General features: G+C 38.5%; 1 protein-coding gene across 7 annotated transcripts in view; it reads right to left on the bottom strand.

Annotated features, from left to right (window-relative positions):
- The window catches only part of BCKDHB (branched chain keto acid dehydrogenase E1 subunit beta), a 216,434-nt gene that overhangs the window by 114,237 nt on the left and 74,493 nt on the right, over window positions 1–27,704 (bottom strand). The window contains exons 9-12 of one of the 7 annotated variants that reach the window (XR_012378483.1): window positions 26,790–27,183; window positions 26,133–26,216; window positions 25,096–25,313; window positions 21,105–21,240 (exon numbers count right to left, since the gene is read on the bottom strand). The exons of 1 other annotated variant lie outside the window; for it this stretch is intronic. Coding sequence is in view for 2 of the 6 variants with exons in the window: in XM_025859004.2 (XP_025714789.2) it covers window positions 19,557–19,577; window positions 21,079–21,240 (183 nt within the window). In the remaining 4 variants the exon portion in view is untranslated. Of the gene's footprint in view, window positions 1–19,541; window positions 19,578–21,078; window positions 21,241–25,095; window positions 26,217–26,789; window positions 27,184–27,704 lie in introns of those variants that run through there. 5 more of the 7 variants (XR_012378484.1, XR_012378482.1, XR_012378485.1 and 2 more) reach the window with 5 other exon arrangements.

Raw genomic sequence — 27,704 nt, 5'->3', positions numbered from 1 at the left:
AGTTGCTGTTTCTGGAGATTTTCTCTGCTCCTTTCTAGTCTTTGTTACTGTTGGTCTTTCTTTCCCATTCAAAGGGTCCCCTTTAATATTTCTTACAGGGCTGGTTTAGTGGTCATGAACTCCTTTAGTTTTGTCTGGGAAACTCTTTCTGTCCTATTCTGAATGACAGCCTTACTGGTTAATCTTGGCTGCATATTTTTCCCCTTCAGTACATCAAATATATCATGCCACATTCTTCTGGCCTGCCGGGTTTCTGTAGACAGATTTGCTGCAAACCTGATATGTCTTCCCTTGTAGGTTAGGGATTTCTTTTCCCTTGCTGCTTTCAGGGTTCATTCCTTATCTCTATATTTTGCAAACTGTACTACAATATATCTTGGTGTTGGCCGGCTTTTGTTTAATTTGATGGGAGTTCTCTGTGCTTCCTGGATTTGGATGACTGTTTCCTTCCCCAGATTAGGGAAGTTTTCAACTATAATTTGCTCAAATCAACCTTCTCTTCTTCTGGGACTCCTATGATGTTATTATGCTTTAAGCAGTCACTGAGTACACTTAGTCTACATTTGTCATCCAATACTTTTCTCTCCCTCTTCTTTTCAGCTTCATTATTTTCCATAATTTTATCTTCTATATCACTGATTCATTCCTCTGCTTCGTCCATCCTCATTGTCATTGCACCTAGTCAGTTTTGCATCTCAGTTATAGCATTTTTTTATTTCAAACTGACTAGTTTCTAGTTCTTTTATCTCTGCAATAAGGGATTCTCTAGTGTCTTCTATGCTTTTCTCCAGCCCAGCTTGCATCCTTATGACTGTTGTTTTAAATTCTGGTTCAGGCATCTTACTTATGTCTGTTTTGATTAATTCCCTGGCCACTACCTCTTTCTGTTCTTTGTTTTGTGGCAAATTCCTCTGTCTTGTCATTTTGTCTAGGTCATTGTTTTTGTGTGTATAAGGAAAGCCTGTTATATTCCTGCTCCTGATTAATGGCTCTATAAAGAAGAGGTCCTATACTGTCCTGGGCCTGGTGCTTCAGGAGGTGTTTCAGAGTGTGCACTCTGCTGCTATGGTTTTTTGTTTTGTTTTGTTTTGTTTTGTTTTGTTTTGTTTTTTGAGTATGCCACATGCTGGGCATGGAGCCCAATGTGGGGCTTGAACTCACGACCCTGAGATCAAGACCTAAACTGAAACCATGAGTTTGACACTTAACCAACTGAGCCACCCAGGCACCCTTCTGCCGTTGTGTTTTGGCTGCTCTTTTCCTCAGGTCAGTCCTCTGCAGAGTTTCTCCTTGCCTGCAGTGGAGAGTGTTTGGATCTTCCCCACTGTGTGGCAAGTTTTAACTAGGTGTGGTTTGGTCTGCTTATTAAAAGAGACTAGATCCTATTTCCCCTAGAGCTAAAACTTTGCAGGACTCTATGATCAGTAGACTTGGTGTGTGTGAGGGGTTTGTGCTGGTTTTCTGGGTGAGGGCCACTGGTTCTCAGGTGGACTTGCCTAGGAAAGATGCACCTGCCAGGTGTGGGGTGTGGGGCTTGGTGCAAATGGCTCCAGCCTCCACTGGAGGTGCTGTGTTGCTCACTGAAGTAGTTGAGTGCTGATGGGCAGGGGGGGAAATGGTGTTGTCCTGCTCTCTCATCCCTGGAGTGGGGAGCTCATACCTCCACTCTTCAGGAAGCCCTCACAGAAGAATGAACAATCTCCCCTCTCACATCCCCAGCTTCCATCAGATCCGTCTTCACCTTTTCTGTATCCGAGCTGTCTACCTGCCAGGCAGCACAGTACTCCTGTGTTTTATCCCAGGCGTGCAGCTGGGTTTCAAAACTCCAAATGAGAGGAACCCAGCACAGCATGGACTGCACCGATCCTCTGTGGTAGGGTCTCACCACACTGGCTGGTGCTGGTTTGTCCCAGTAAAGCAGTTGCAGAATTGCTCAGGGACTTGTGTAGGGGCTGAGAGTTTATGGTAAAGTGCAACAAAAAGCTGGCACCAAGGTTTGCTGCCCTCAGGTGTCTCTGTTCCTATACTAATGAACAGGGCAGCATGTGGGCGCCCACCAGCTCTTTTGTCCCCAGAGACCGTGCCACCTCTCCCAAATGCACTCCAAGAAGAGGAACTTTCTCTCCCAATGCAACCCAGGGGATCCTCAGAGTACACCACCCACTCCTGGGCCTCTGCCCTCCCCCACAGGGGCACTGCTATGCCTGCCAGGCTCCACCCCAGTGGTGGCACAGTCTTATAAAACTTGAGACTTTCAGCGCCCCCTGCTTGTAAAAACTTGTGCTAATCAGCCACTCTAGTTTTCCCAGTCAATGGTTTTGGGGAAGTGTTTCTCTTGTGCAATCCCCAGCTTACCACTTTGTTTCTGTCTCTCCTCTGAGATCAAGGCTCCCTCCCCTCTGCAGCACCCACGACTCTTTTCTTCCCAGAATCACATCTCCACACCTCCTACCTTCCACAGTGTGGCTTCTTTTCTCCCTCTAGTTCTGTAGTTTGTTCTTTCAGCATTCAGACTGATTTCTTCAGTGTTTGGAATGATTTGATAATTATCTAGCTGTGTTCGAGGGATGAGGCAAACCTAGGGTCCCCTTACTGCTCTGCCATCTTAACTCCTCAAATCCCTATGAAGTTTCTTGCTTAAATCATGTATCTGCTCAAAAGGCCCCACCTGAGAGTGGTCATCCCTGACCAACTGTATAGCATAGCACCTCTTTTCACCTCACTATTCCTTTAAACTTTATCATTCTGCACAAAATTTATCATGATCTGACCTAAACATATATTTGTTTACTGACTGTCTCCCCCAATAGAATCTAAGCTCCAAGAGGGGGGGAAATCATCTGTCCTGTTCGCTATGTCCTCCATTTCTAAAACACCTAGAAAATGCTAGCAGTTGATTGAATAATTTTAATGAGAATGCCTTTAGCATATCCTAGTTTGGCAGGATGTCTTCTATAGTATTTTAGTGAAGAGTTCTTGCCATAGCACTACTGGGCAGGTACCAGGCTTCCCTGAGGAGTTCCGAGGCAGCTTTAAGGTTTAGGTCCTCACACAAATCTCTCCACTACTACTTTTTTCCTCTCCTATCCTGCAGAATAAACAATGTTCTGAAGCCTTCTGAGAGCCAAGGCTGGTCACAGTCTGAGTCAGGAGTATACTTCAAATCTCTGCACACACGCTTTCTCTGGCTTGGGTCTGATTTGAACAGCAGTGGAGACACCAAAGCTTGGCTATGACAGATACAAAGCTCTCCAGCCTAATCCCATTAAAATAAACAAAAACCAGGTAAAAGCAATGTGTGTACAAAGAAAGCACCATCTCAAGACAAGTTCTCTAGCTGATCCCCACTCAAACCCCTAACTTCCTTCTCCTAGAAATTCTGAAACTGCTGTTTTAGGGTGGTTGAGAAGGAGCTCAGAGGCACAGGTTTAGATGCCACCTTACCCAGAGTCCCCCAGGAACTGGATTTCACTCTACTATATATACAATAGAATTTAATTTACAAAATCAGATCAGTTATTAAACATTCAGGAAAATGAACACCACAGAAGTATGCTATCTGCTTAAATGTTTTTTGAGTACCAGAAACAAAGACTCTAAAAGCTCAGAGTATTGGTTCACTGAAGTTTTTAGGTTTTACCAATCAATGCATTTTCAATGAAATTCAAGTAAACCATTGTATATTCTCACCTAAGAACTGGAAAGGAGTTTATTTCTAGCAGCATGACTGCTTTCTTAATCCATCCAGGCATTTCCCAAATTTTCCTGTAAGAGGTCACTTTAAATTTACTCCTCTACTATTGAACATTACATCTGGCTGAAGAAAATGTTTTACATACTTTATTTATTATAAGTTATTTGGAAGGCTGTTGCTGTTTGTTCAAAAAGTACCCCAATGTCATTCCAAAGAGTCTAATCACCACATATGGTGGTTGGAAAAAGCAACCACTCTGTCATCCCACAATCCTATGAAAGAATATTTCCAACCCCCTACAGTGGGTTCTTTCTACAGCTCACAAGAATAAAAGGCAAGGGAAATACAATGAGTCACAGACGTACTCTTATTAGATAACAGCTCCACCATTTAGTTGTGTGATTTATACTCTTCAAAAGCTCACATCAGGCCTTAGCCTCACTGTTAGATCGAGTACAACACTTTTAGATCCATAAACTCCCTTTAAGGTGTTTTATGGTTATACATCTAAAAGCAGATTGCAATATTAGGTTAGGACTGCAGCTCAGGTCTTTAAAGTCTACAGGTTTAGAGGGCACTCAAATATGAGAAATGGAGTATAAATGAGCTAATAAGGTTTCAAAAGCATAACAGACTTCTGGGATACAAAAACTAGACTCAAATTTATGTCAACTAGAGCCCAAATACTTTCCCAGAATGAGCATAATTCATCTACTTTTTTTAAATTTTAAAAAAAAGTGAAATTTAAAAGTGAGAGCCCTAAAGAGATGAAATAATCCTGATGCAATTTAAAATTTTGATTAACTAGATGATTTTAAAGGGTTCATAAGAAGCAATTACACTAACTGAAGGGACTTTAAAGGTTTCAGTGACTAAACAATCCTTCAGTGGCGCCTGAACTTCTTTAATGCTGTAATACATTTACATGGACAACATAAACAACCACATTGCTTTTCCTCAAAAGAGACTGAAATGATTTATACAAATTAGACCAGACTTACATCTTCTATTTAACAAAGACAATCTGGAATACATATTGAGCCCATTTGGGGCATTTCGTTTAATTTATTCTAGCATTGTGAGAAGTCAACCTATCTATATTAACTAAAGTATCCAGATAGGTATTAACTCATTCAACAAACTCTTATTTACCTTTTATTTAATTGTTGTAAACTTTTTTAAGACTAAGGAGAAAAGAAAGTCTCAATTTCTTTTTATAATTTATTTATTTGACAGAGAGAGAGACAGCGAGAGAGGGAACACAAGCAGGGGGAACGGGAGAGGGAAAAGCAGGCTTCCCGCCGAGCAGGGAGCCCGATGCGGGGCTCGATCCCAGGACCCTGGGACCATGACCTGAGCCAAAGGCAGACGCTTAATGACTGAGCCACCCAGGCACCCCAAGAAAGTCTCAATTTTATAAAGTAGAAAGGAAAGTAGAGAAGAGGTTAACTCACTTGCCCAAGGTCATCCAGCAACCAGCAGAAAACCGGGGCCTGAGATCCCTCTCCATGCCCCAGAACTCTGTGTACTAACAAGACTATGCAATCATTTTTACAGTCTGAAAGCCTACAAAAGCCGGGATAGTATGCTTCATGGTAGCAAAAGAAGGAAGAAGCATATCAGGCTATTTTCACAAAAGGCTAAAAAGGCAGGCGCCTGCTGCAGAAAAAAACTGACAGTTCCAGTTGGAAGCCCTTCTCACCCATTCTCCAAAACAAGTTAAGTGAGCCAAATGAATTCAACTTCTTACTATATATTTCTGGTGAGTGACTTTGGGGAGACAATTGATAAAATCAAGAAATGGGGAATACTCATGACTCATACCCTATGCTAACTTGACAAAGGACCCAACATACCATCCATATACTCCTACCATCTTCATTTTGATTAATGGGCCAAGAAGGGATGCAAATTGAGCCTACTTTTGTATCCTTGGCTTGATAAGATGGTTGGAGGCTTCAGTCCAACAAGACCATGCATGTTCTTTCTCAAAATTAATAGTCATGGAAGTTTCAATGAGCTTCCCTTCCCTGAGGTTGAAACTGTTACAAACCACAATTTACTTGAGAGATTTTGGTTTTTTAACATCCTTTCCTTATAACACCAGAACCCTTTCATTGAATGTCCTTACATGCAACATATTATTGAACTAAATATCTCACAACAGCCACACATTTTTTAAATTACCTCATGGGAAAAAAAAAAAAAGAAGTCTCTACAGTGGAATGATGTTAACACTGTTACTGAAGAATCACTTGTCCTAAAATAGACACTACTAAAGCTCTCATTGCCATAATTTGGCAAAATCTATCAGCTACACAGTCCCAAATCTATAGTAAGGTCAATATATTTTTCAATAATCTAATTTTAGGATTAAGAGTAAACAATATTCCATTTACAAAAATGTCACTGATAAATGGCTGAGATTATCTAAGAAAGCATAGCTAACTTTATCCTCGAGGCAATGGGGGAGTAGTTGGTACTGGACAAAACAATGCTAACAATACTGATTAAGGGTTTTCCAAAAGTTTGTAACAACCTGGTTGTATTGCCCCAAATGCTGATTCTTTAAAGAATAAGTAAACAATGTGGGCAAATGTGGAGAAAATTAAAGTACTCTTTGTTGACATGAAGGGAAAATGTTAATGAAGTTTTTTGTGAACTAAAAGTTTTTGACAAAAAACACAGTCTTTCACAGATGCAAAATAATCCTGCAAGTTTACTGAGGGATTGGTCAAAGCACAAAAGCATGTTAAGTGTCCTCCTGAGAGGAATATTCACTTTAAGTATTATTCCCAGTATTATGTACTCTAATATGCCCTATTTTTATAGTTAGTATTTCATACAAGTACTTTTTATATTTTATTTATTTTTTTAAAGATTTTATTTATTTATTTGAGAGACAGAGAGAAAGACAGCAAGAGAGAGCACACGGTGGGGGCAGGGAGAGGGAGAAGCAGGCTCTCTGCTGAGCAGGGAGCCCCAATGCGGGGCTCGATCCCAGGACCCTGGGATCATGACCTGAGCCCAAGGCAGACGCTTAACCAACTGAGTCACCCAGGTGCCCCCGTATACAGGTACTTTCTAAGTAGCCATTTTACTTTACTTTTGTAAGGACACCACACTCCCAATTCGCTATTTATCTATTAACATCCTTGACATTATGCACATCTCCTTCACATATCCAATGACATGGAACACACTACCTTTTCAAGTATTTCAAAACAGAAACATAAAAAAGCATTGTTCTTCTAGGTCACTACAAAGGTCAGACCCTAGGAGAAAACAAGTTCTAGTAGGCATTTGGCTGATGGACAATAACCTTAAGAATAATTTTTAAGTCATTTGAAGTTAAAAGGGTCACTAGACATTGAGAGTATGTCCAAAGAATAGCCATCAGTATAGTGAGGAATCTGGAAACCAGAGGATTTAAGTGATAGCTGAAAGGAATGAACAGAATATTTGGATTGGAGATGAGAAGCCTGCAAGGAGGCTTGGAAGGTGTCCAAATATTTGAAGACAAGTCAAACAGAAGTAGGTATAAACAAGATCTTACAAGAGAGAATAGGAATCAATAGGTAGAAGTTCGAGAAAAGCAAATATCACCTGAAAACTTTCTAACAGCCAGAACTGCACAAGAGAACTGGTTGCCTCATTTGACAGGAAGGGTCAAGCAGGAGCTGCTGACTGTCAGGTTGCTACAACACAGGAATGGGGAATGGAACTGGGTGGTGTCCCAAGTCTGCTCACTTTTGCCTACTTCTGTTTTCCTACAGGATTTTGGGCAAAACAATCAATTTCTGCCTCTCAAGTTACAAAACTGGTAGTACAGTAGCATTATAATTTTGTGGTGGTATAAGAGAGGAGGCAAAGATCTTTCTTGCAGAGATAATGAGGCATTATGCTTCCCTATGTCTGTGGTAGGTATCAACTAACCCGATTAAAATGTATAAATATGGGATGGAAGAGTGAAGATCTTTGTAAGGCACACAATGGAAGGATAAACCCTGTGAGAGCCTTCGGAGCCAGTAGGAAGCAAGATACACGAAAGTGCCATAAGCACCCTAAAGGGTACCCCTGTGATGGGAGAGCTAAGGTACAGGTTACCCACAAGTCTAAGTCCCAAAGAAGGGCTTAGCCACTGGAAAGTCTGGCTCAAACTCCTAGCTGGGAAAGCTTTTTCAGCTGCCAAAATTTTTCAGTCACATGAAAACTGAGGTTGTCAGGCTTCCTTAAAATTCCATTCTTCAAAAATAAGCCTCTCGTCCCTAGAGAGACTAATTAAAAACAAAAATCCGTATTTCCAACCATCTACGCTTTTGGTCAGAAATACTAATGAGAAACTAGACTCTCAGATAAAAGGCTACTTACCAGATTAGTCAACACACCCTCCACCCTCTGGCACCACCAGCCCCATCTCCCCTGGAGTTTAACCCCACTGAGAGACAAAAGAAACATGTCTCAAGTGATTCACACCAAGAAGATACGTGGTTCCAAGCCACGGCACAGGGACTTGTAGTACTGTGATTACACGTGGTATCTGTCACACCTCAGGTGTTGTCTCACACCTTGAGGTTATTATCTGTCAGCCATCTTCAAAGATGGAGGCTTCATCCCCCTCTTTTCCCCTTCCCACCAATTCAGTTAAAGTTTGGAAAATGTCAAAGGGATTTTATACGAAATAGTATCAGAATTAATGATATACTGAGGTTTCCACCACTGAAAATTCATAAGCAGCTCCATGAATAAGAGACCTGCAGAACAATAAGAGCCAAGAGAAAGGGGTCATTTTATTAGTTTCCAAATATGACACGAGAAATCAGAAATCAATAGAAAAATGCCTTAACAGAAGATCACTAAATAACATTGTTAGAAATATGAATATAACCAAAGGGAAATTAATGATCAGAACCAGAGCACCATACCCTGCAGCTTTCAGAAAGAAACTCAGCAAGAACTCATTTATCTAGCACTGTAGGATGCTGGGTTACTCAACATATTCGAAAGTTCACCCTGCTCATACCTTTAAGCAATAATACTGCATTTCAAACAGTGCATGAACAAAAATTAATTTCCTCATGATGATGGACAGAATTTGGAACATCAATTATAATACCATGTGACCAAGGCACAGGTCTATTTTGTTTCTAACAAACTGCTGTGATTTTTAAATATTTTTAGGTACTTTTTACTGTTTTTTCTTTTCCCACAGAGTGCCTTCTTCTCAGGCTATCATTATATCAGCTCTAATCTTGCCAAAATCCTCACCTTTGACATCCGAACTTTACCCCATCTTCCAATGTGTTGTTTCTTACCTAATGGGAGCTAGGACAGCAAGTACACACATCTGTAAGAATTCTAAGTGAAAGGTGGAAGGCATATGATGAAGGGCCTCCTAGTTTCTCCTACAGAATTAGCATGTAGGTGCTTTTAGGCATGAGTTTCATGGCTACCTCAAGCTACTTCCTTTTTTTTTTTTTTTTTTTTAAGATTTTATTTACTTGAGAGAGAGAGCGAGAGAGCAAGCACAAGCACAAGCAGGCAGAGGGGCAGAGGGAGAGGAAGAAACAGATTCACCACTGAGCAGGAAGCCCAACGAGGGGCTCAATCCCAGGACCCCGGGATCATGACTGAGCCGAAGGCAGACGCTCAACCGACTGAGCCACCCAGGCGCCCCACACTACTTCTAAGTCTTTCTCTACCTACTTCAAGATTCTCTGCCATGGCATGGAAAATGGAGATTCGACAAAACCTAATCTCCGAATACATGGCAAGTTCATATATTATGGGACAAGAAATACATTTTTATTTCACACCTTCTCCATGCTGCTGTGGTTGTGAACATACAGAGCTAAAAGGCCATGTGGTGAGAGAGCTAGATGAGGACGCTGACAACTACAACACAAGGGGAAGGAAAGCAGCTCTGAGAGCTGGCCATGGTGCCCTGTGAACACTGAGAAGGCAACAACACGGACTTAGAAGACCACAGAACAGGCCAGGGTCAGATCCTGGAGGACCAACTATGTCATAGTAAGATTTCACCTTTTGTCTTGATGGCAATCCGAAAGCACCGCCAGAACTGAACTATGAGTAGTAATACCGAGCAGTTTTTCGGTTTAAAGAATTATCCTGGCAAGAAGGAAGGGCTTCAAAGGAGCAAGACGACACTCTGTCCCAGGGAGAAATGACGACGGTCTGGATAGGCAGGGAGAATGGAGAAGAACTAATGGTTGGGGACATATTGCAGGTGGCCCAGTGGGTTTACACTGAGGGGTTGGGGGGGTGGAGGGGGAAGAGAGACGGAGAGAAAAGACAGTAGCAGCTGTGGAAAATTAAAAAAGTAAATGCCAGAGAGGTTACCAAAAAAGTCACCATAAAACTCAGCTACTGGATGTCTGTTCTACCTACAAAACTGGAGAAATAATTTACTATTTGATTAGAGTAAAAAGAAGATAAAGCTGGCAAAAGAAAAGTCTAAGGACGCAGGTATTTTACTAGAAATATAAGAGAGGAATTTCCCGTGCAAAACATAAAAGATGAGGGCCGCCTGGGTGGCTCAGTTGTTAAGCATCTGCCTTCGGCTCAGGTCATGATCCCAAGGTCCTGGGATCGAGCCCCGCATCGGGCTCCAGGCTTGGCGGGAAGCCTGCTTCTCCCTCTCCCACTCCCCCTGCTTGTGTTCCTTCTCTCGCTGTGTCTTTTTCTGTCAAATAAATAAACAAAATCTTAAAAAAAAAACATAAAAGATGAATAACTTCTTCTGATATCTGTATTATTTTATTACATCACTTAATATTGAAATATAATACTATATTCCAGAATGCTAAAAGGATAGTTTTCCTTTATTCCATATAATCTTTGACACATAAGAGACTGGTTAGGTCATCCTCCCCATTTCTTCTCTTAACATTTCTGCCAGATGATGTCCTGTTAATGAGGTTCTCACAACCACAAGAGGCAATTCATTTCATTTTTTGATAGTTCCAACTAATAAGTCCCTTTAAGGACAAAAGTGATAAACAGTCTTTTTCACTTTGACAGAAAATCACTCCCCTGCAACTTCCACCAAGCATTTCCAAATACTATACCCTAGAGTTTCACATCCTGAATCAGTTTTAACATCTACAAGGCAATTCTTAAAGCCCCTTCAAAAAAACAAAACTAAATCAAGTGGTTGATTTCTTCTACATGATAATCAATAACCAAGTCTTTTGGTCCTCGAAATGATTTGTCATGTAGCTGTCAATCATGTAGGCTGTGTTTACCACATGCATGTATCTATCCAGCTATGGTTGGTTCATTGTTTTCACTGGCTTTAGGGCAGAAGATCTATTATAGCTGCCAGTCATGGGACTTGTTTTCCTCGATTTACTGGCAAGAAATAAAACTAACTATGTTCTCCAATAATGATAAACTTCTGAAATTTGGTCAACTCCATTGGAAGAATTTACTATTTTAAAAAGCTTACCTTCCTTTCTTTCTCATCTCCAATTTTGAATTGTGGTTATTGGTTAAAGATGTACAAGAGGTACTTGGGCTGTAAGTGCCAAATCCATTCACTCAAAAATACTACCTGTGCAGGAAATTTCTGTTATCTTTCTCAGTGAGACAGGACTCTATATAATGAAGTCAATATTTTCTATTTTTTACTTTACAATTCAATCAGTTCAATATTAGGCTTTGGAAAAATCACATTCAATATCTGCTATCATCAATATCATTCAATATTGTTCAGTGTTTTCTAGTCAAATGAGAAAAAAAATAAGTATATAGACAGACAACAGACAAAACTGGCCTTACCTGCAGAATAAGATTACCAACCTAGAAAATCAACTAAGAAACTACTGAAATGAATAAGATTTTCATGAAAGGACAATACACTGACTGAAATACAAAAATCACCATGCTTCTTGTTAAAAAAATGAAAAAACGCAATAGAGAAGCCTTGCAGCTCAAGCTGATAGACTGAATGTATGCTTTGGTATCTCTTCTTTCCCAAGACAGGAAATGAATACAAAAGGGAAAAAAAACCTGTAACAGTCAAAACAACCAAGCTGGGTAGGGGTAGGGATTACTAGACAAAAGAGACTAAAACAAGCATTTTGTGGATGTGTGACGGAGATGCCAACTAAGAGCAGAAGCTAAAGCCCAGACACATGAGGGAGGGAGGTAGGATGTACAAGGGAAGAGGAAGCTAATCTCTCCTGAGACCCCAGATGGGCTCACCAGCAGGTGTGGAAGGTGGGTGTAAGAACCGGGAATGATAACAGGGGAATTAAATAAAGCAGCTGTACCAATTGCCCCACTTCCCCCCAAATAAAAACACATCTTTCCAACCCTGACCCCAGAGACAATCCAGGCAAAGAAGATAGTCTATGATAAAACCATTCAAATTGCCTACAAAGATAGGCCTATTCTGTGAGGGTTGATGTCCAAAAAGCAAGCCTAGCTCATCTGTATATCGAGAGGTACCCACCCCTTCATGCCTATGGACAGACTTCCCATTCAGGCACCCTAAAACAAAGTCTCACCCATGTGCACAGATCTGCTCAACTTTTCCCACAGAGATGTCTACTGAAGAAAGAGACCTATAGGAAAACACCCACTCAGAGCTCCAAAATAATCAACAAGAAGAAAAAATATATATTACAAAAGAGACAAACTATTGAAGAAACAGAGGTGATTTACAGAATCGAGCTTTAAAAAAGCCTATTATTTTGTAATATAAATAACTTTCATATTATATCGGTATACCCAGGACAACTGAAGAAGACATGGCACAAAACAGCAAAGTACAAAAAGAACAGACATAGGAAAAAAAATTTATTACTGAAATTAAATTATCCAAAATAAGAATTAAAATTAAAAAGAGAGGAAATGTTCACAACACTACAAAAACACAATGGGACAAAAACTAGATCGGAAAAGAGAGACACACAGGGGCGTCTGGGTGGCTGAGATGGTTGGGCGTCTGCCTTCGGCTCAGGTCATGATCCCGGGGTCCTGGGATCGAATCCCGCATCAGGCTCCCCGCTCAGCGGCGAGCTTGCTTCTCCCTCTGCTTCTCTCTCTCTCTCTCCGTCTCTCATGAATAAATAAATAAAATCTTTAAAAAAAAAAAAAAGAGAGAGAGAGACACACAGAATCAATCTAGAAGGGCTATTATCCAACCGATAAGTTTTCTAAGAAGAAAATATACAAAAGAAAAAGGATACAATTATTTTTAAATAAGTAATCAGTTCCCAGAGGAAATGCATGAGAAGCAAAACAAGATTAGTGAAAGAGACTTGCTCTGAGACGCACACCTGTGGCATTTCAGTATAAAAGGACAAATAAATAAATAAAAGTTTCCAGAAAAACAAACACACAGAACAATCACTTACAGAAAGATGAAAATCACACTGGCATCACACTTTCTTACCCCAATATAACACAAGTATATAGAGAGGCATTATCTTTAAACTCCTAACTGAAAGTTACTGCAAACACAGAATTCTATCTCCAGCCAAATATCAATCTAGTGTGAGTGCAAAACACACACATTTTTTTCAAATGCAGCTGTCCCAAAAGCCTCCCACACCCACACAACTTCTGCTTGATGAAGTTAATTTGTATCTTCATTGGCAAAATGAGGGAGGAAACCATGAAAGGGAAAGTCACAGGACCCCAAAAACAGTGTCTTTAAGAATGCAATGGAGAAACATCCCTAAGGATGAATTTGCAGCATGGTTGCTGCAACTATGGTAGTGAAGACTGTAACAGAGGGCTCCTGGAAGGAAAGAAAAGTAGATTCCAAATGATAATATTGATCTTCAAGATACGTTAAAGGCTGACCATGCTCTTTCAAGGAGAAAAGAAGAGGTAATTCGAAATTTTAAAAAATCCAGAACGATCCAAAAGAATGCTATGGCCCAAATACGAAGATCTAAAATGTGACAAGATTTTGTGGAATTAATGCACCATAAGAAAAGACAAACCATTTGTTCTAGAGGCCAAAAATATCTCCTCTTAGGTGCCCAGAGGCAGAGACAACTGGACTAAAGTTAAAAAGAAAAAAAAAAAAAAAGAATAAAATCTTACCCGCTAGGTCAGCTCAGTGTTAAAGAATGTTTATGTTGTCATAATACGATCAAGAGTATTTATTGGTTTTGAACTTTTAGAATCAAAAGTTTAGAAGGTTTAATTATGGTTATAGAACAATTTAATGTTATCAGACTCAGCTATGTAAAAATAAAGAGTTGGTACAAAACAGGAGTTGGAAAAGAAGAAAGAGGTGAAAACAGGAGTAGAGGGCATTAATGTCATCTTCTTACACAGTGAAATATGGAGGGATACTGAGAAAAGTTAATAGAACAAGAGATTTAAAAATGTATTAAAATCAAAAGACAATCAGTAGAAGAAATCAAATAACTCAAAATTGGGGAAATGATAAGGTGAAGCTAATAGGTAATGTAAGGGCATTGAATCTTCATGTGTCAGAGTGGGGAATAATTTTTAAAATTGATACATGAAGGTATACATACATTGATATACACAATGTAGATGTATATATACATTTGTGAATAAGTGTGTATTGGACCTCTCTTATTGATAACCCAAAACTTTTGAACACATTCTCAACATTTTTTTTTAAGATTTTATTTATTTGAGAGAGAGAGAGAGAGTGGGTGAGATCACTCGCAGTGGGGGGAAGGGTAGAGGGGAGAAGCAGACTCCCCGCTGAGCAGGGAGCCCAATGTGGGGCTGGATCCCAGGACCCCGGATTATGACCTGAGCTGAAGGCAGACACTTAGCCAGCTGAGCTACCCAGGTGTCCCATTCTCCACATTCTGATAGTTTTTTACATTCTACCTTGAAGAAGTGAGAGAGAGAATTAAGGAAACGATTTACCAGTCTCCATCATAGCTAAGATAAAGATGTAACCTAGGCACTGTCAATCAAACCCAATTCATCAGTGAACTACATGAGGGACTGGGCAAGGGGAGTCCATTTCTCTGGCACAAGGTATGAAACATGTTTTTAGGTCAGAGTCAGCAGAAACTGGCCTACTGATGTTGGCATATATGCAATTCGCCCCAGCACATTAATGTTTATGATGCTAAGAAACACAGTAAGAGGTAAAGCATAACCACAGAGCTGAGAGCCTCAGAGAAAAACAGTTCCATACACTATGCCTCTTGACTCAGGCTGGCCCATCTGCTCTGTTTTAGAAGTGTTTATTGCATGGTTCTCCCCAGCTTTTACGCATTTTGCCCTTAACTCAGCAGGTTCACTCCTTCCTGACTCAAGTCATAAACCCTTCCTTGCTCTAGTAACAAAGGGTTATATGTTTTGAGCTATCTGCCTCACGTACTTTTTTCCATAAACCCTGTTATTTTTGGTATCTGTTTAGAATCCGGGTCTTGGCAGAAATTAATAAAATATTATAGCCAAAAAAACCTATAGAATGTCTTAAAGATATGGAAGTAGCCATCAGAACAAAATAGAGAAGTGGTTAAAAGTGGCTGTGTTTAGGGGCGGGCCTAGAAACGGGGATGGAAAATACTGCTTCCCATTATATGCTCTGCTAAAATGTATGTGTTATTGACATGGTAATGTAGTACTCTAATTTGTTTAACCTCTACCATTACACACAGAAAAGGGAAAAAAAGGAAAAACTGTAATAACGATGATGCTAGTCACAATAACAACGAAAATGCATAAAGTACTGAAAAATAAACTTAAGATGTGTAACAGCTATATAAGAAACCATGTAACTTAAAGATATAAGAGAAAACACAAATAGAGAGAAAACCAAGTTCTTGAAAGGAAAAGCAACAAAAGCATGTGACAAGGAGTGTGTGTATTTGGAAGGGTTGACTATCCATGACCGATAAGGGTGGTTTGAATTTTGGAGTAGATAAATTACAGAAGTAAATGGTATTATTCTCTAATTTTACTTTTTAAAAAACCATTGTAGACCATAGTTTAAATAAAGTTTTAAGTTAAATTATAACAGCTAGACACTGCAAAACCAAGGTATTATAATAGAAAAGGCAAGAAAAACTAACCAATTATAGCATAAATGCTACAATTTCCTAAATGTAAGTACCAGTTTTATGGCCATCAAAAAAACAAAACAAAACAAATAAAAACCAGAAAGTCAACAAATGTAGATTTCTTACATTATACCTAAAATGTTAAACTAAGAACACAAAGTACCTATGAGCTTTTTTCACTATGAAATGAGGTAATGGATTTCTTTCTTTTCACTGCTATTTCTAACAGCAAAAGCAAATAGTTTCAACAAAATGAAAATCTTGAGTGAAACTCAAATAATTTAAGTGTATAAGGGGACACATTAAATAGGATTAGAAATGGAAAAATATAATTATAAAATTTTATCTTGCTTTCTCCAGTTCCATGTAGAAGGAAAAAAAATAATGCCAAATGAAATGAAATATGGTAGTGTGACTTACAAGGTGTACACAGTGTTTAGGAATGTTCCATTCTTTAAAAAACATTATCCAGGTAGGCAAACGTGAAAGAAAATTCTTGAAATGTTATAAAATATTTGCAAGCATTTCATCAATTAAATTCAAATAATTTTTAAAGCATGAACTTAGATAATCGTAAAATAACTATTCTAACATGAGGCACAGTTATACTATGAACACGTCAGCGTTCCAGAATTTAAGACCTAAGACTGAACTGCAGTTCTGCCACTCATTAGCTGAGTTCCTTTGGGAGGTTTCTAACCTTTCTAAGACACAGTTTCCTCATCTCTAAAATGGGAACAGAAATTCTTAGCATAGAGAATGGAAATGCCTCTATCGAAACACTTTACAGTTCTGACAAGAGAGCCCATTAGGAAAGAAACAGACCGGACCCCTCCTTGTAAACACACTGCAATCGCCAATATCTTGTACACTTGGAAGTTACATTCAAATTACATCACAAATCATAGTCATTTCATCCCACAGCTGAAAAATATTTACAAAGTCAGCTCAAACTCTGCGTGAGAAGCTGCATGCTATAATAAAAAGGCGGAGGTTGGGAGGCCAGCAACCTCATCAGCTGTGTGACCTGGAGCAAGTTACTCAGTTTTCTCACCTATAAAATAATGACGCTCACATCTAATTAGGAGAACTGCTGTGAATACTAAGGGAGATATGCATAAAACATGTTGTTTTAAACTCTTATTTACCACTCACCAGGTACTATGTCAAGCCTTGTTATATTACGTATATGACACAAAGTTAGATCAGAACCCAGGCATTATCCTAATCTTCTTCAAAACATACCTAAAACATAACTCATACTAAAAATAGACCAGGTAGCAGGAGTGATACTCTCAGGCTGTTTTTTCTCTACAGAAATTACCAGTTTCTCCATTAATTTCTTTCACTGAAAAACTGACTCCTTACTACATATTTCATGCTATTTTTGAAATGCAATAAGATCATTCAACAAATATTTACTATCTTCTCTATACTGCACACTCTTCAAAATTCTGGGGGAATACAGTAATGAACAAAATTCACAAAACTCCCCTGCCCTCATGGAACTCCAAGGAATCATCCAAGGGCCACCATGCAGGGCAGTAAATGTGGTCATCACATCCCAAGTACAGCATCATCCAAGAACCTAGAACGTGCTCCAATTAGTACAACTAACTAGTTGTGGTCGTGACAAAGAAAAAAAATCCTATATGAACAATGAGTTGTCAAAAGTGGAACAAAGTTCCAAATTGTTAGCCTTCCTATTGTGGAAAAGAGCAACAATTCTTATCAGACAAGATGACCCTGCCTTCCCTGCCTGCATTCCCCACAAGGTCAACCCACATCCAAAATAATTCCAAACGAAAAATGGTATTTTCATTATTCCTAAAGGAAAGCACTTATTTTTACCCCAGACAGTATTAAGCCTAAGTTTTTTGAATCATTTCTTAAATAGATTTTTGATATCAGAAGCTTATAACAATAATGAAAGAAACGTGAAATTTTAAATATACAACCTAAAATAACTTTACTTATAGTCTACATCAGAAAAATATATACTACTCTCAACAATTAAACACACCATGCTGTATCAGTAATAATTTTAAACATAAATATCCTTGCACTGTCAAAGAGGCATATAATTTTCATCTGGGCATATTCTTTGATTACCTGTTTTTATCAAAAGCTTATTTAGAGAGTGAAAGAGCAGAGGGAGATTTCTAATTTGTTTTCAGTCTAATAAATCATCAGTTGTTCTGATAAACATTAAAGAAAACATTAGGGTTACATTATAATATATGCTCTAGGAAAAAAGTGCTCTCATACTATTTATTCTGAACTACAGCATAAAATATGCTTAATTTACAATGACAGAGCCAGGCCCCATTATGGAAACCTGGTGATACTAACCATGAAACTTGGCTTAAGAGAGGCCTCTAGTGGTTATAGGTAATTACTTAGCTCCCCTTCCTGCCCCCACACTCTGGTAATGCTCTTGTTCTCATTCATTTCCCCTGTTCCCTCCCCTCTACCTCACGGGTTAAAAGCTTCAAGCAAAAGAGCTAGTATTCAACTAGTGAATTATTCAATCAGGTCCAAGTTGACTAAAAAAAAATGTATGTAACTGGGACTACTAAGCCATTATAGATTCTCTAAAGGCAAATTCTCCAACCTCCCCCACAAAACCAGTTTAGAGCCATTCCGTACAAAGTACAGACCCTAAATGTTAACCTTGCAAGTGTTAGTACTATCTTACTAAAAATGAAATCTAAGGTAATCTAAGTCGATCTTGTGGAAATAAAAACAAACCTAAAGGCTACAAAATTATAATTAGAGTCATAAAATAGAACCCATATGTTTTTATGTTTATCTTCAATGGTACTTTGGGTCTTCTACATCTCTTCTGCCCTATTCACAAATACACTAACACCAGGTGCAAAAGAGAGAGTAAGCAAACTTGGTTCTTTATATATAAATGATTAGCCACACCCAGATGACCAAGGTTTAACTTCTTCCCAGTTCCACTCCTACAATATCCCTTTCCTTTTTTATTGAAGGACTCTGCCCCCGGAACCTTCCCACCTCCACCCCACCTGCCAGCCTTAGAACCTGCCCTACCTTTATCCAGGGTCCCAGTGAAGTCTTTTGAAGAATGGAAACGGCTGGAGTAAAGGGACAGAAGAGGACGCTAAATGCTCCATCCCAACTGCAGTCACCTCCTCGTGCCACAGCGAACCTACTTCCAACTTCTGTCCCACGTTGTAATGCCACGGAGGCCTTGTCATGCTCCTAGGATACCCCCAAAATACTGAGACTATAGGTGCCCCAACTTGTAGCCATGCAACAACCATTTGCATCCATGGGCACATCATCAACTTTTGCCACATAATTCAGGTAGAAAAGGGAAAAGAGAGGGAAAGCAAGAGGGAGGTAGAGAGGAAGTTTCTTTCTGTATCACTTCCAAACTTTGTTAAGAATTTAAAAGGTAACAACCCACCTCCTGAGTACCTCAAAAAAAGCAGATGACTTTGGGGGAGAAGGGAGAGGCTTTGAGACAGTATCTCGTACCAGTATGTTTGAACAGAGAAAACCCCTGATCAGAAGCAGTGAATACTAGCTGTGAGGGATGTTAAAAGTCACAGGTCACTCCTGGGATCGGTAGGAAGACCAAAGGGAATGGGGCCCAGGCTGACCTCTTGCAGCTCTGAAGTCCACGACAATGACCCACCTGGCAAAACAGGCAACGAAGTAAGAGGAGAAAGGTTCTCAAAAACCCAAATTAGTATCATAAGGTTTGAAGAGTAAAGCACGTGTTCTTGATTCATGAGAAATCATTACAGGCCTTCCCTGGCCAATACACATGTCTCAGTTACAAAGTCTGGTCATCTGGATCCCATGCACAGCTGGCAATAATGTGACAGCAAAAGATAAAAGAAAATTTAAATTTAGAGGCTTAAAACCATGAATTTAAGCACAGAAATATATCAATGAAGTAAACAACCATACACCTCAAAAAATGTAAATGTCTTAACACAGTGTAACAACCCATGTTCATTTGGACTGAATTATTTTTGAAAGGCAAAATTATATACATTATGTTTTCCTTGAGAAAAGTGAAAAGGTTTTGGAAATACTGACGTTCAAAAGGTTAAGAAGTTTTAAAAGCTGCTACCCAGAAATAGTAACTCTCATCTATGCAAAAAATTACCATAAGAACTCAATTCTCAGAAATTATAAGATAGCTAGCTAAGGTTTGCTGTAGTCACTTTCACTTTGCTTTTTAGGATAAATTGGTCCTAGTCTAATGAGAATTCAAATGATACTTTCTATATACCATTATGAAAAATGGACAACTGTTAAGAAAAATAAAACACAAGGTCAAACTAAAACTTAAGACTAGAATAAATGCTTCAGCTTAAAACAGATTTATTCATAAAGCAATATTCTAGAGTTACTTTTTAAACTTTTGTATAAGCACCAAAAATAAGAAAAAGTACCAAATTCAAAACATTCCAATTTTAAACAGTTTCATCATAAAACTTTCTTTTGCTGATAGTCATAATAATTGCATAGCAAATATCTCCTGAATACCAAACCTAAATCAGGCATTTTTTTCAGGTATTGAGAAGTCATCAATAAGCCAACAGACAAAAACCCCTACCCTCACAGAACTTACCTCCTAATGGGGGAAGAAAGATTGACAATATAAATAATAAAGTTATATAATATGTTAGATCACTTCACCTCTCTAGAAAAAAAGGAAGGAGGGGTAAAAGGGAGTCTTGGCAAGAGGGATGGTATCCAGTATTAAGTAAGTGGGTCAGAGGCCTTGAAGGAGAAAATGGTATTTGAGTGGTGACCTAACAGCCCCTTGGTTGAGAGTCAATGAAGAGCAGTTCCTGAAGGGTGGACGGTGGTGGGCTGTGGAAGGTGGCGAGACAAGGTAAATCCCTGTAGACCACGGTAAGAAATTTGACTTTTCCACTAAATTTCATGGGAAACTATTGAGACCTTTTGAGACCAGAAGGAACATGATGCGACTCGCATTTGAAAGGATCAATTCTGCCTATGGCACGGAAAGGGCAGAAGCGAGACAGTACTTCGAGGCTACAGCCAAAAGCCAGATGAGAAATGCTAGCAGTTGGGGCCAGGATCAAGAGTAACAGCATTAGAGCTGGTGGTCAGATTTTGGACATATCGCGTAGGCAAAGCCAGCAGGATCTGCTTTGGAATTGAATGTGGGCAGGCAGAAGATGAAAGAAAGAGAGAAATCAAAAAAGGCTCCAAGGTATAAAGGCAAACCCTTATTTATTTCAATAATTAGCAGAATTTAATTTCAAATAAAGTATAAGCATGTCAAAGCTCTGTGTCAATGCTCTCTATAAACATGTGGAAATCACCTACACCTTGTAAACTGTCATTTTTCTTTCCTTTTTGGCACTGTTGTATGTAGTTGATTTTAAGTTGAAGGACAGTATTATTCTTGAATCCTGAGTTTCTTTCAAAGACTGTCATTCTCCTGCCAAAATCAAGTTCTTCTTTTCCATAGGCAGCTTCTCTGAATTTCTACATATTAAAAAAAAAAAAAAATCATTTCAAGTTGGACAGTACCTCAAGCCTAACTCTGTGCCTGGCCGCTGTTTTAACTTTGTAGCTCGTTTTTTAACTCACTTTGAATGTGGTCTGTATCTCAGCAGGGAAGTCTATTCAAGCCCTCAACACTTAGCCATGGTTCTTATTCTTGGGGAGCTTGAGAAGAACAGCACTACTTAGGCATATGGGTTTCTGGCTGAATGACCAAAAAACCTCCTCCAGGTCAGAGCACACCAAGGCTCTCTCTGTCTATAAAAAGGCTCACTACATTATAAATTCAAGGAAATAAATCAACGGCAGCACAGTGGTCTATCTCTACCCCAGTACAATACTGTAATGATGATAACCTTACAACACATCTTAATTATAACACATTGGATAACTAAGTCCTCCAGCTTTCTTCTTCAAGATTGCCTTGGCTATTCTTGGCCTTACAACTGATTAATAGGGTATGTGCTTCAGTTTGCTTGCATCTTCTCTAATTTCTGTGAATAACGTTTTGGGATTTTCTGCGTAGTTGTTACATACGCAGCATTCAATTTCACCCTAGATGTTTGATTTTTTTATGTCCTTTCAAATGTTATCAATTTATTTTCTATTTGTTGCTGGTATACAAAAATACAATTATTGTATATTGACCTTGTTTCCAGGGGCATCGGTAAACTCAATTCTAATGATTTGCCCATAGATTCCACTAGATCTTCCTACATATAAATCACGTTAGCTATGAGTAGTTTTACTTCTTTCTAATCCATATGATTTGTGTATCTCTTGCCCTTATGTAAGGGCATCCTTGTTATATTCTTGATCTCGACAGGAAAGCAGTCAAAATTTCAGTAGGAAATATAATTTCTGCTGCAGGGTTTTTATAGCTATTCATAACTACAAGATAAAGCTACTCTTTATCAGGCTAATAGAATTCCCTTCTATTTCTAGGTTACTAAGAAATTTTCATTATGAACGGATATTGACTTTTACCAAATGTTTTTCTGTATTATGAAGATCATCATGATTGTTTTTCCCATTTTCTGTTCATGTGGGAAATTGCATCAACCACTGTGTGAACGTTCGTGAATGTCAAACACCCCTTGCATATTTGAAATAAACCCTCACCTTTATCTTTTTATATATCGTTGGATTTAACTTTCCAATATTTTGATTTTTACATCTACGTTCATAAAATGTGTCTATAATTTTGCTTTATATATGGTCCAAAAGAGATTTGATATGAAGATTATGCCAGCCTTATACAAAGAATTTGGAAGTTTTCCCTCTTGTTCTATTTTCTGTAAGAATTTGCATAAGAACTGTGTTTTAAAGAATTCACCAGTAAAGCCCTATGGGTCTAGGGTTTTTTTCTTATATAAGCATTAATAAAAATGGATTCAGTTTGATATATGACTATTGAGGTTTTCTAATTTTTATTTTTGAAAACACTGTATTTCCTAGGAATCTGTCCATTTCACCCAAAACTTATTTGTAAAATCATTCAGGATATCCTCTTAGTATACAGTCTGTAGACTTAGCGATTTCCCCTTCTTCATACCTGATATTTGTCATTTGGGTTTGCCGTTTTTTTCCATTAGTCTTGCTAAAGGTTCATCAAGTACATTAGTCTCTTCAAAGATCTCATTTTAACTTAATTAAACTTCTCTATTATACATTCTGTTTCATTGATTTCTGCTCTTTATCACTACATTTATCCTATTTTCTCTAGATTTGATTTTCTTTCTGGAGATGGAAATTCAGATCACTAACTTTTTTTTTCTTATCCCTGTTTTCTAAATGTACATATTTACAGCCATACAGCTCTCTTCAAGCATGGCTTTACCTGAATCTTGAAATTTTTGATTTTAGTACCTTCATAACCCTTTAGTTCAGTATTTTTCTAATTTCTGTTGCAGTTTCTTTTACAATCTATGATTGAAATGTAAATTATTTAATTTGTAGGAAGTTGAAGACTTTCCAGTTTCTTCTCAATTTCTAACTGAATTCTACTATTGTCCAAACATACTCTAAATGACTTCAAATATCTGAAGTTTAAGATTATATTTATGTCCTAGTATTTGGTCAATTTTGATAAATGTTCCATATTCAACTGAACTAGGCATATTGTGGCATTTCATAATGTATATAAATATCAAATCACTACATTATATACCGGAATCTAATACTGTATGTCAATCATTCTTCAGCGAAAAAAAAAATGATTTCTTATATAGTTGAGTACACAATTAGGACAAGTTTGCTAACTGTTCGGATCTTCTATATACTCACTGATATTACCTGCTTGTTTGATCAGTTTTTAAGAGGGGTGTCAAGGTCTCCTACTATGATCGTGGATATGTTTATATCTCCTTTTAGTTTTGTATCTTGTTTTGCTTTATGTATTTTGAAATTATGCTATCGATGACATAATAGATTTAAGACTGTGATATCTTCAGGGAGCCTGAGTGCTCAGTTGGTTAAGCGTCTGCCTTCAGCTCAGGTCATGATCTCAGGGTCCTGGGATCGAACCCCGCATCGGGCTCCCTGCTCAGCGGAGAGCCTGCTTCTCCCTCTCCCACTCCCCCTGCTTGTGTTCCCTCTCTTGCTCTCTCCCTCTCTGTCAAATAAATAAATAAAATCTTAAAAAAAAAAAAAAGACTGTTATATCTTCATAGCAGATTGATTCCTTCAGCATTATGAACTGTTCTTTGTTTCTAGTAATGCTTCTTGCCTTAAAAGCTTTATTTGAAATTAGTATGGCTACACCAGAGGTCTTTTTTCTTCATCCCTTTCACATTTTCTGTGTCCCTATATTTAAAGTCTCTCTCTCTTAAGCTGTACATTGCTGCTATTCTTTAAGGAAGTCTGACAATCATTGGCTTTTACTAGATTTAATTCATTTGTTTTTAATTACTTATATACTTAGGTTTATAGCTATCATCTATCTGTGTTCTACTGACACACCTGTTTTGCTTTGGGGTTTTTTTTGTTTTGTTTTGTTTTTACATATTTTCCTTTCTTTTAGTTTAACCAAATACTTCTATTAATCTATAGGTCCCTTTTTAACTTGCTGGATATATACTTTCACTATTATTTCAGTTGTTACAACATGCATCCCTAACTTACTATAATCTAGTAAAAATATTACATTTAAAATCCTAGAACAACAGAATATTTTAACTCCATGTAAGCCCATTCTGACTGTCTTCTAGGATCATTTTCCTTCTGCCTAAAGAACTGCCTTACAGTATTGCCTTTAGTGAAAATGTGTTGGTGATAAATTCTCTAAAATTCTATTTGCCTAAGATATTTTTTATTCGACCTTAACTTTAAGAGTATGTTTTCACTGGATAATGTTAGGTTGGTATCCTTAGCAATTTAAGATGTCATTCTAGTGTGTAGGTAGGTGCGGTTTTCTTTGAATACATCTTTAGAAGTTCACAAATCCTCAAGTATGATGATGTCCTGAAAGTTTAATGAGAAATATTCTTTTTTATTGTGTCTGACCAATTCATTCTTTCTTCTTCTGGAATTCCAATCATATGTGGGACAGATCTTTTGACCAGATCCCCAGTGTGTTTTATGCTCTCTTCTGTTTTAGTCTATTTTATTTCCCCCCTCTCTGTGCTTCAGTTTGGACATTTTCTATATACTTGCCTTTTAGTTCATGAAAACTATTATCTACTAAGTCCAATAAGTTTGTAAACACATCCACTGAGTTCTTATTGACAAATATTTCTTTGGTTCTACAATGGTCTCTCTCTCTCTCTCTCTTTCTCATACATACACACACACACAGCCACACACACACACCTCCAGGGTAATTCTCCACTTCCTTACCTCTTTTGTTCTTTTTCTTCCTCCTATATTCCTAAACATAATAAAGTCTTTGTCTGCTAACTCCAATGACTGGATCACCTGTGTTTCTGCTTTCTATTGTTTGTGTTTTCTCTTGGTTTTGAATCAAATGGTCCTGTCTCTTCATATACTTAGTAATTTTTTACTGAATGCTGATTCACTGAGGTTCCAGATGATGGGAGGACTGACTCCTTGTTGTGCTGGGCAGACAGAAAAGAAGGTAAGTTATATTAATCCAGTAAGGAACTGAGAGGGAGAGAGGCTGTGCTGTGGATTTGGAAAGCTTTAATCTACCTCTGGTAGCTCCTAAGACCCGACTCCCCAACTTTCAACTGAGAGTATGACTGGTCTTTGACACTTCAGTCTCAAGGGATGGCTTGGACTTTCAGGTATTTTCAGCTCCCACCACATACAATTTGGCATTTATCTTGAATGGGAGACCACCTGTGTGTTTAAGCAACCCCCCCCCTCCAAGTTTCCTATTTTGTCACTACAACCCCATGAAACATGGATTCTATACGCCTGGGTTCTCAGTTTCTAGTTGAGACTTACTTGGCAGGTGCCCCCAAGTAAAAAGAGCCAATTTACTACTCACTTCAGAGCTTTCAACTCTCCTCGCTGATGTTCTTAAGCCACCCCAATTCCCAGGGTAGGTCTCTGTCTCCTAGGCACTTCAAAACTCAGGAATTTTTGTTCTACGTTTTAGAGGCTTCCAGCTTAGTTCTCCAATATCAGGTCCAGAATTGATGAACTATGGTTCTTAGACCCACTCAGGTCTCCAATTTTGTAGCTTCCCTGAGCAACATTCAAACACTCTGCTGCTCTCTGTCCCCAAGCAATTTTTCAGGATTATAACTTCCAAACAATGCTTCAAGGCTCAAGCAACAAGTGTGACTACGTTTTTTAAAACACAGTTAAATTCAGACTACATTAACCAATTCCTCAACTGTCCCAGAGTCATTTTACTATGCATAGTGTGCTAATGTCTATGTATGTTCAATAAGTATTTATTTTTTTACCTTTAATAGGCTTTTCTTGATTAGGTATTCCAAAAGATGCATTTGGGTGTTGAGCTTAACATGTCATGAAAAAAGCTGAGGGATCTAATTTTATCATAAAACAAAAAGAACCAATAAAACACAGCACTAACTGAAAAAGATAATAAACATAAATTTTGAAGGGCATTTGGGTGGCTCATTCGTTAAGCATCTGCCTTCAGCTCAGGTCATGATACCAGGGTCCTGGGATCGAGCCCCCCATTGGGCTCCCTGCTCAGCGGGAAGCCTGCTTCTCCCTTTCCCACTCCCCCTGCTTGTGTTCCCTCTCTCGCTGTCTCTCTCTCTCTGTCAAATAAATAAATAAAATCTTTTTAAAAAACACACACACACATAGATTTTGATTACTACAGAATTCATAAAGAAAAACTTGACTGTAGGGGCGCCTGGGTGGCTCAGTTGGTTAAGCGACTGCCTTCGGCTCAGATCATGATCCCAGGATCCTGGGATTGAGCCCCGCATCGGGCTCCCTGCTCAGCAGAAAGCCTGCTTCTCCCTTTCCCTCTGCCTGCCCCTCTGCCTACCTGTGCTCTCTGCCTCTCTGTCAAATAAATAAATAAAAAATGTTTAAAAAAAAAAGAAAAACTTGACTGTAGTTAAACAAAAAAAAAGAAGCCTCACTTTTACTGAGGTGTAGCTATAGGGTCCTCTTCTTTAAAGTCATCTCCAAATCCTAGAAAGATGTCACGTATCCAAACTTTTCTTTGACACATGAAAGGAAAATAGAAGATTACCATGGTCAACAATGAAGAGTCACAGAACCCAAAGTAATCAAGAAATGACAAGCTGGCTTTCACTACTGTAACTAGAGGATCATCAACTAGAAAAATAACATGATGAAAGCACCCCAACACAAGACTAAAAGGATGAGGCTAGCAAGTCAGAGGTTTGATGCATCACCTTTTCATTCAGGAGCAGTCTCTAGTGTCCTCTTTCATCCTTTCCAGTAGTAAAGAGCCCCAAGGAAATAGGATCCACAACCCAGGATCACACAAAGATGCAACCAGTAGATTTACTAAAGGGGAGAAGGGGCGTACCACACAAGCAAAGTTATGTAGAGATAAATATAAATAAATAATTTCTCCCTTCTTTCTTCCTCTCTCTTCACTTTACCTTCACAATTAACCTTGCAATGTTGTTGTATTTGTGTTTTACCATAAGCTGTTAGGATGTATAAAGTATATAAAACTGTAAATAAAATTTAAAACTACTTGCCCCGACCATTTAACAGTGCCCCCACTGCACCATAACAAAACATTATATCCCCACAGAAAAGCACCATTCACTTTATAAATACAAACCCCAAGAATAAATGGGGGATACAGTTGCAAAGAAGAAGCCCCCTCCACGACAAAGGCTCTCAGCTCTGGTTTAACCATAATTTGGACTATTTGGCTACTTGAAAGAAAACCCAGTGTCTGACTTGATTTGAAAAAGCCTGCAAGAAGCATTACTCTCATGCAGTTATGAACAGTTCAACCTAAAATACTGCTCTTATGATGGAAACTATAAATATAAAGACTTAGAATATCGTTG

The sequence above is a fragment of the Callorhinus ursinus genome, unplaced genomic scaffold (genome assembly GCF_003265705.2).
Source record: "Callorhinus ursinus isolate GAN/ISIS: 27379988/994484 unplaced genomic scaffold, GSC_fseal_2.0 scaffold6, whole genome shotgun sequence".
NCBI lineage: Eukaryota > Metazoa > Chordata > Mammalia > Carnivora > Otariidae > Callorhinus > Callorhinus ursinus.
Note: the sequence above shows the minus strand (reverse complement) of the source record. Positions and strands in the feature narration are given on the sequence as shown.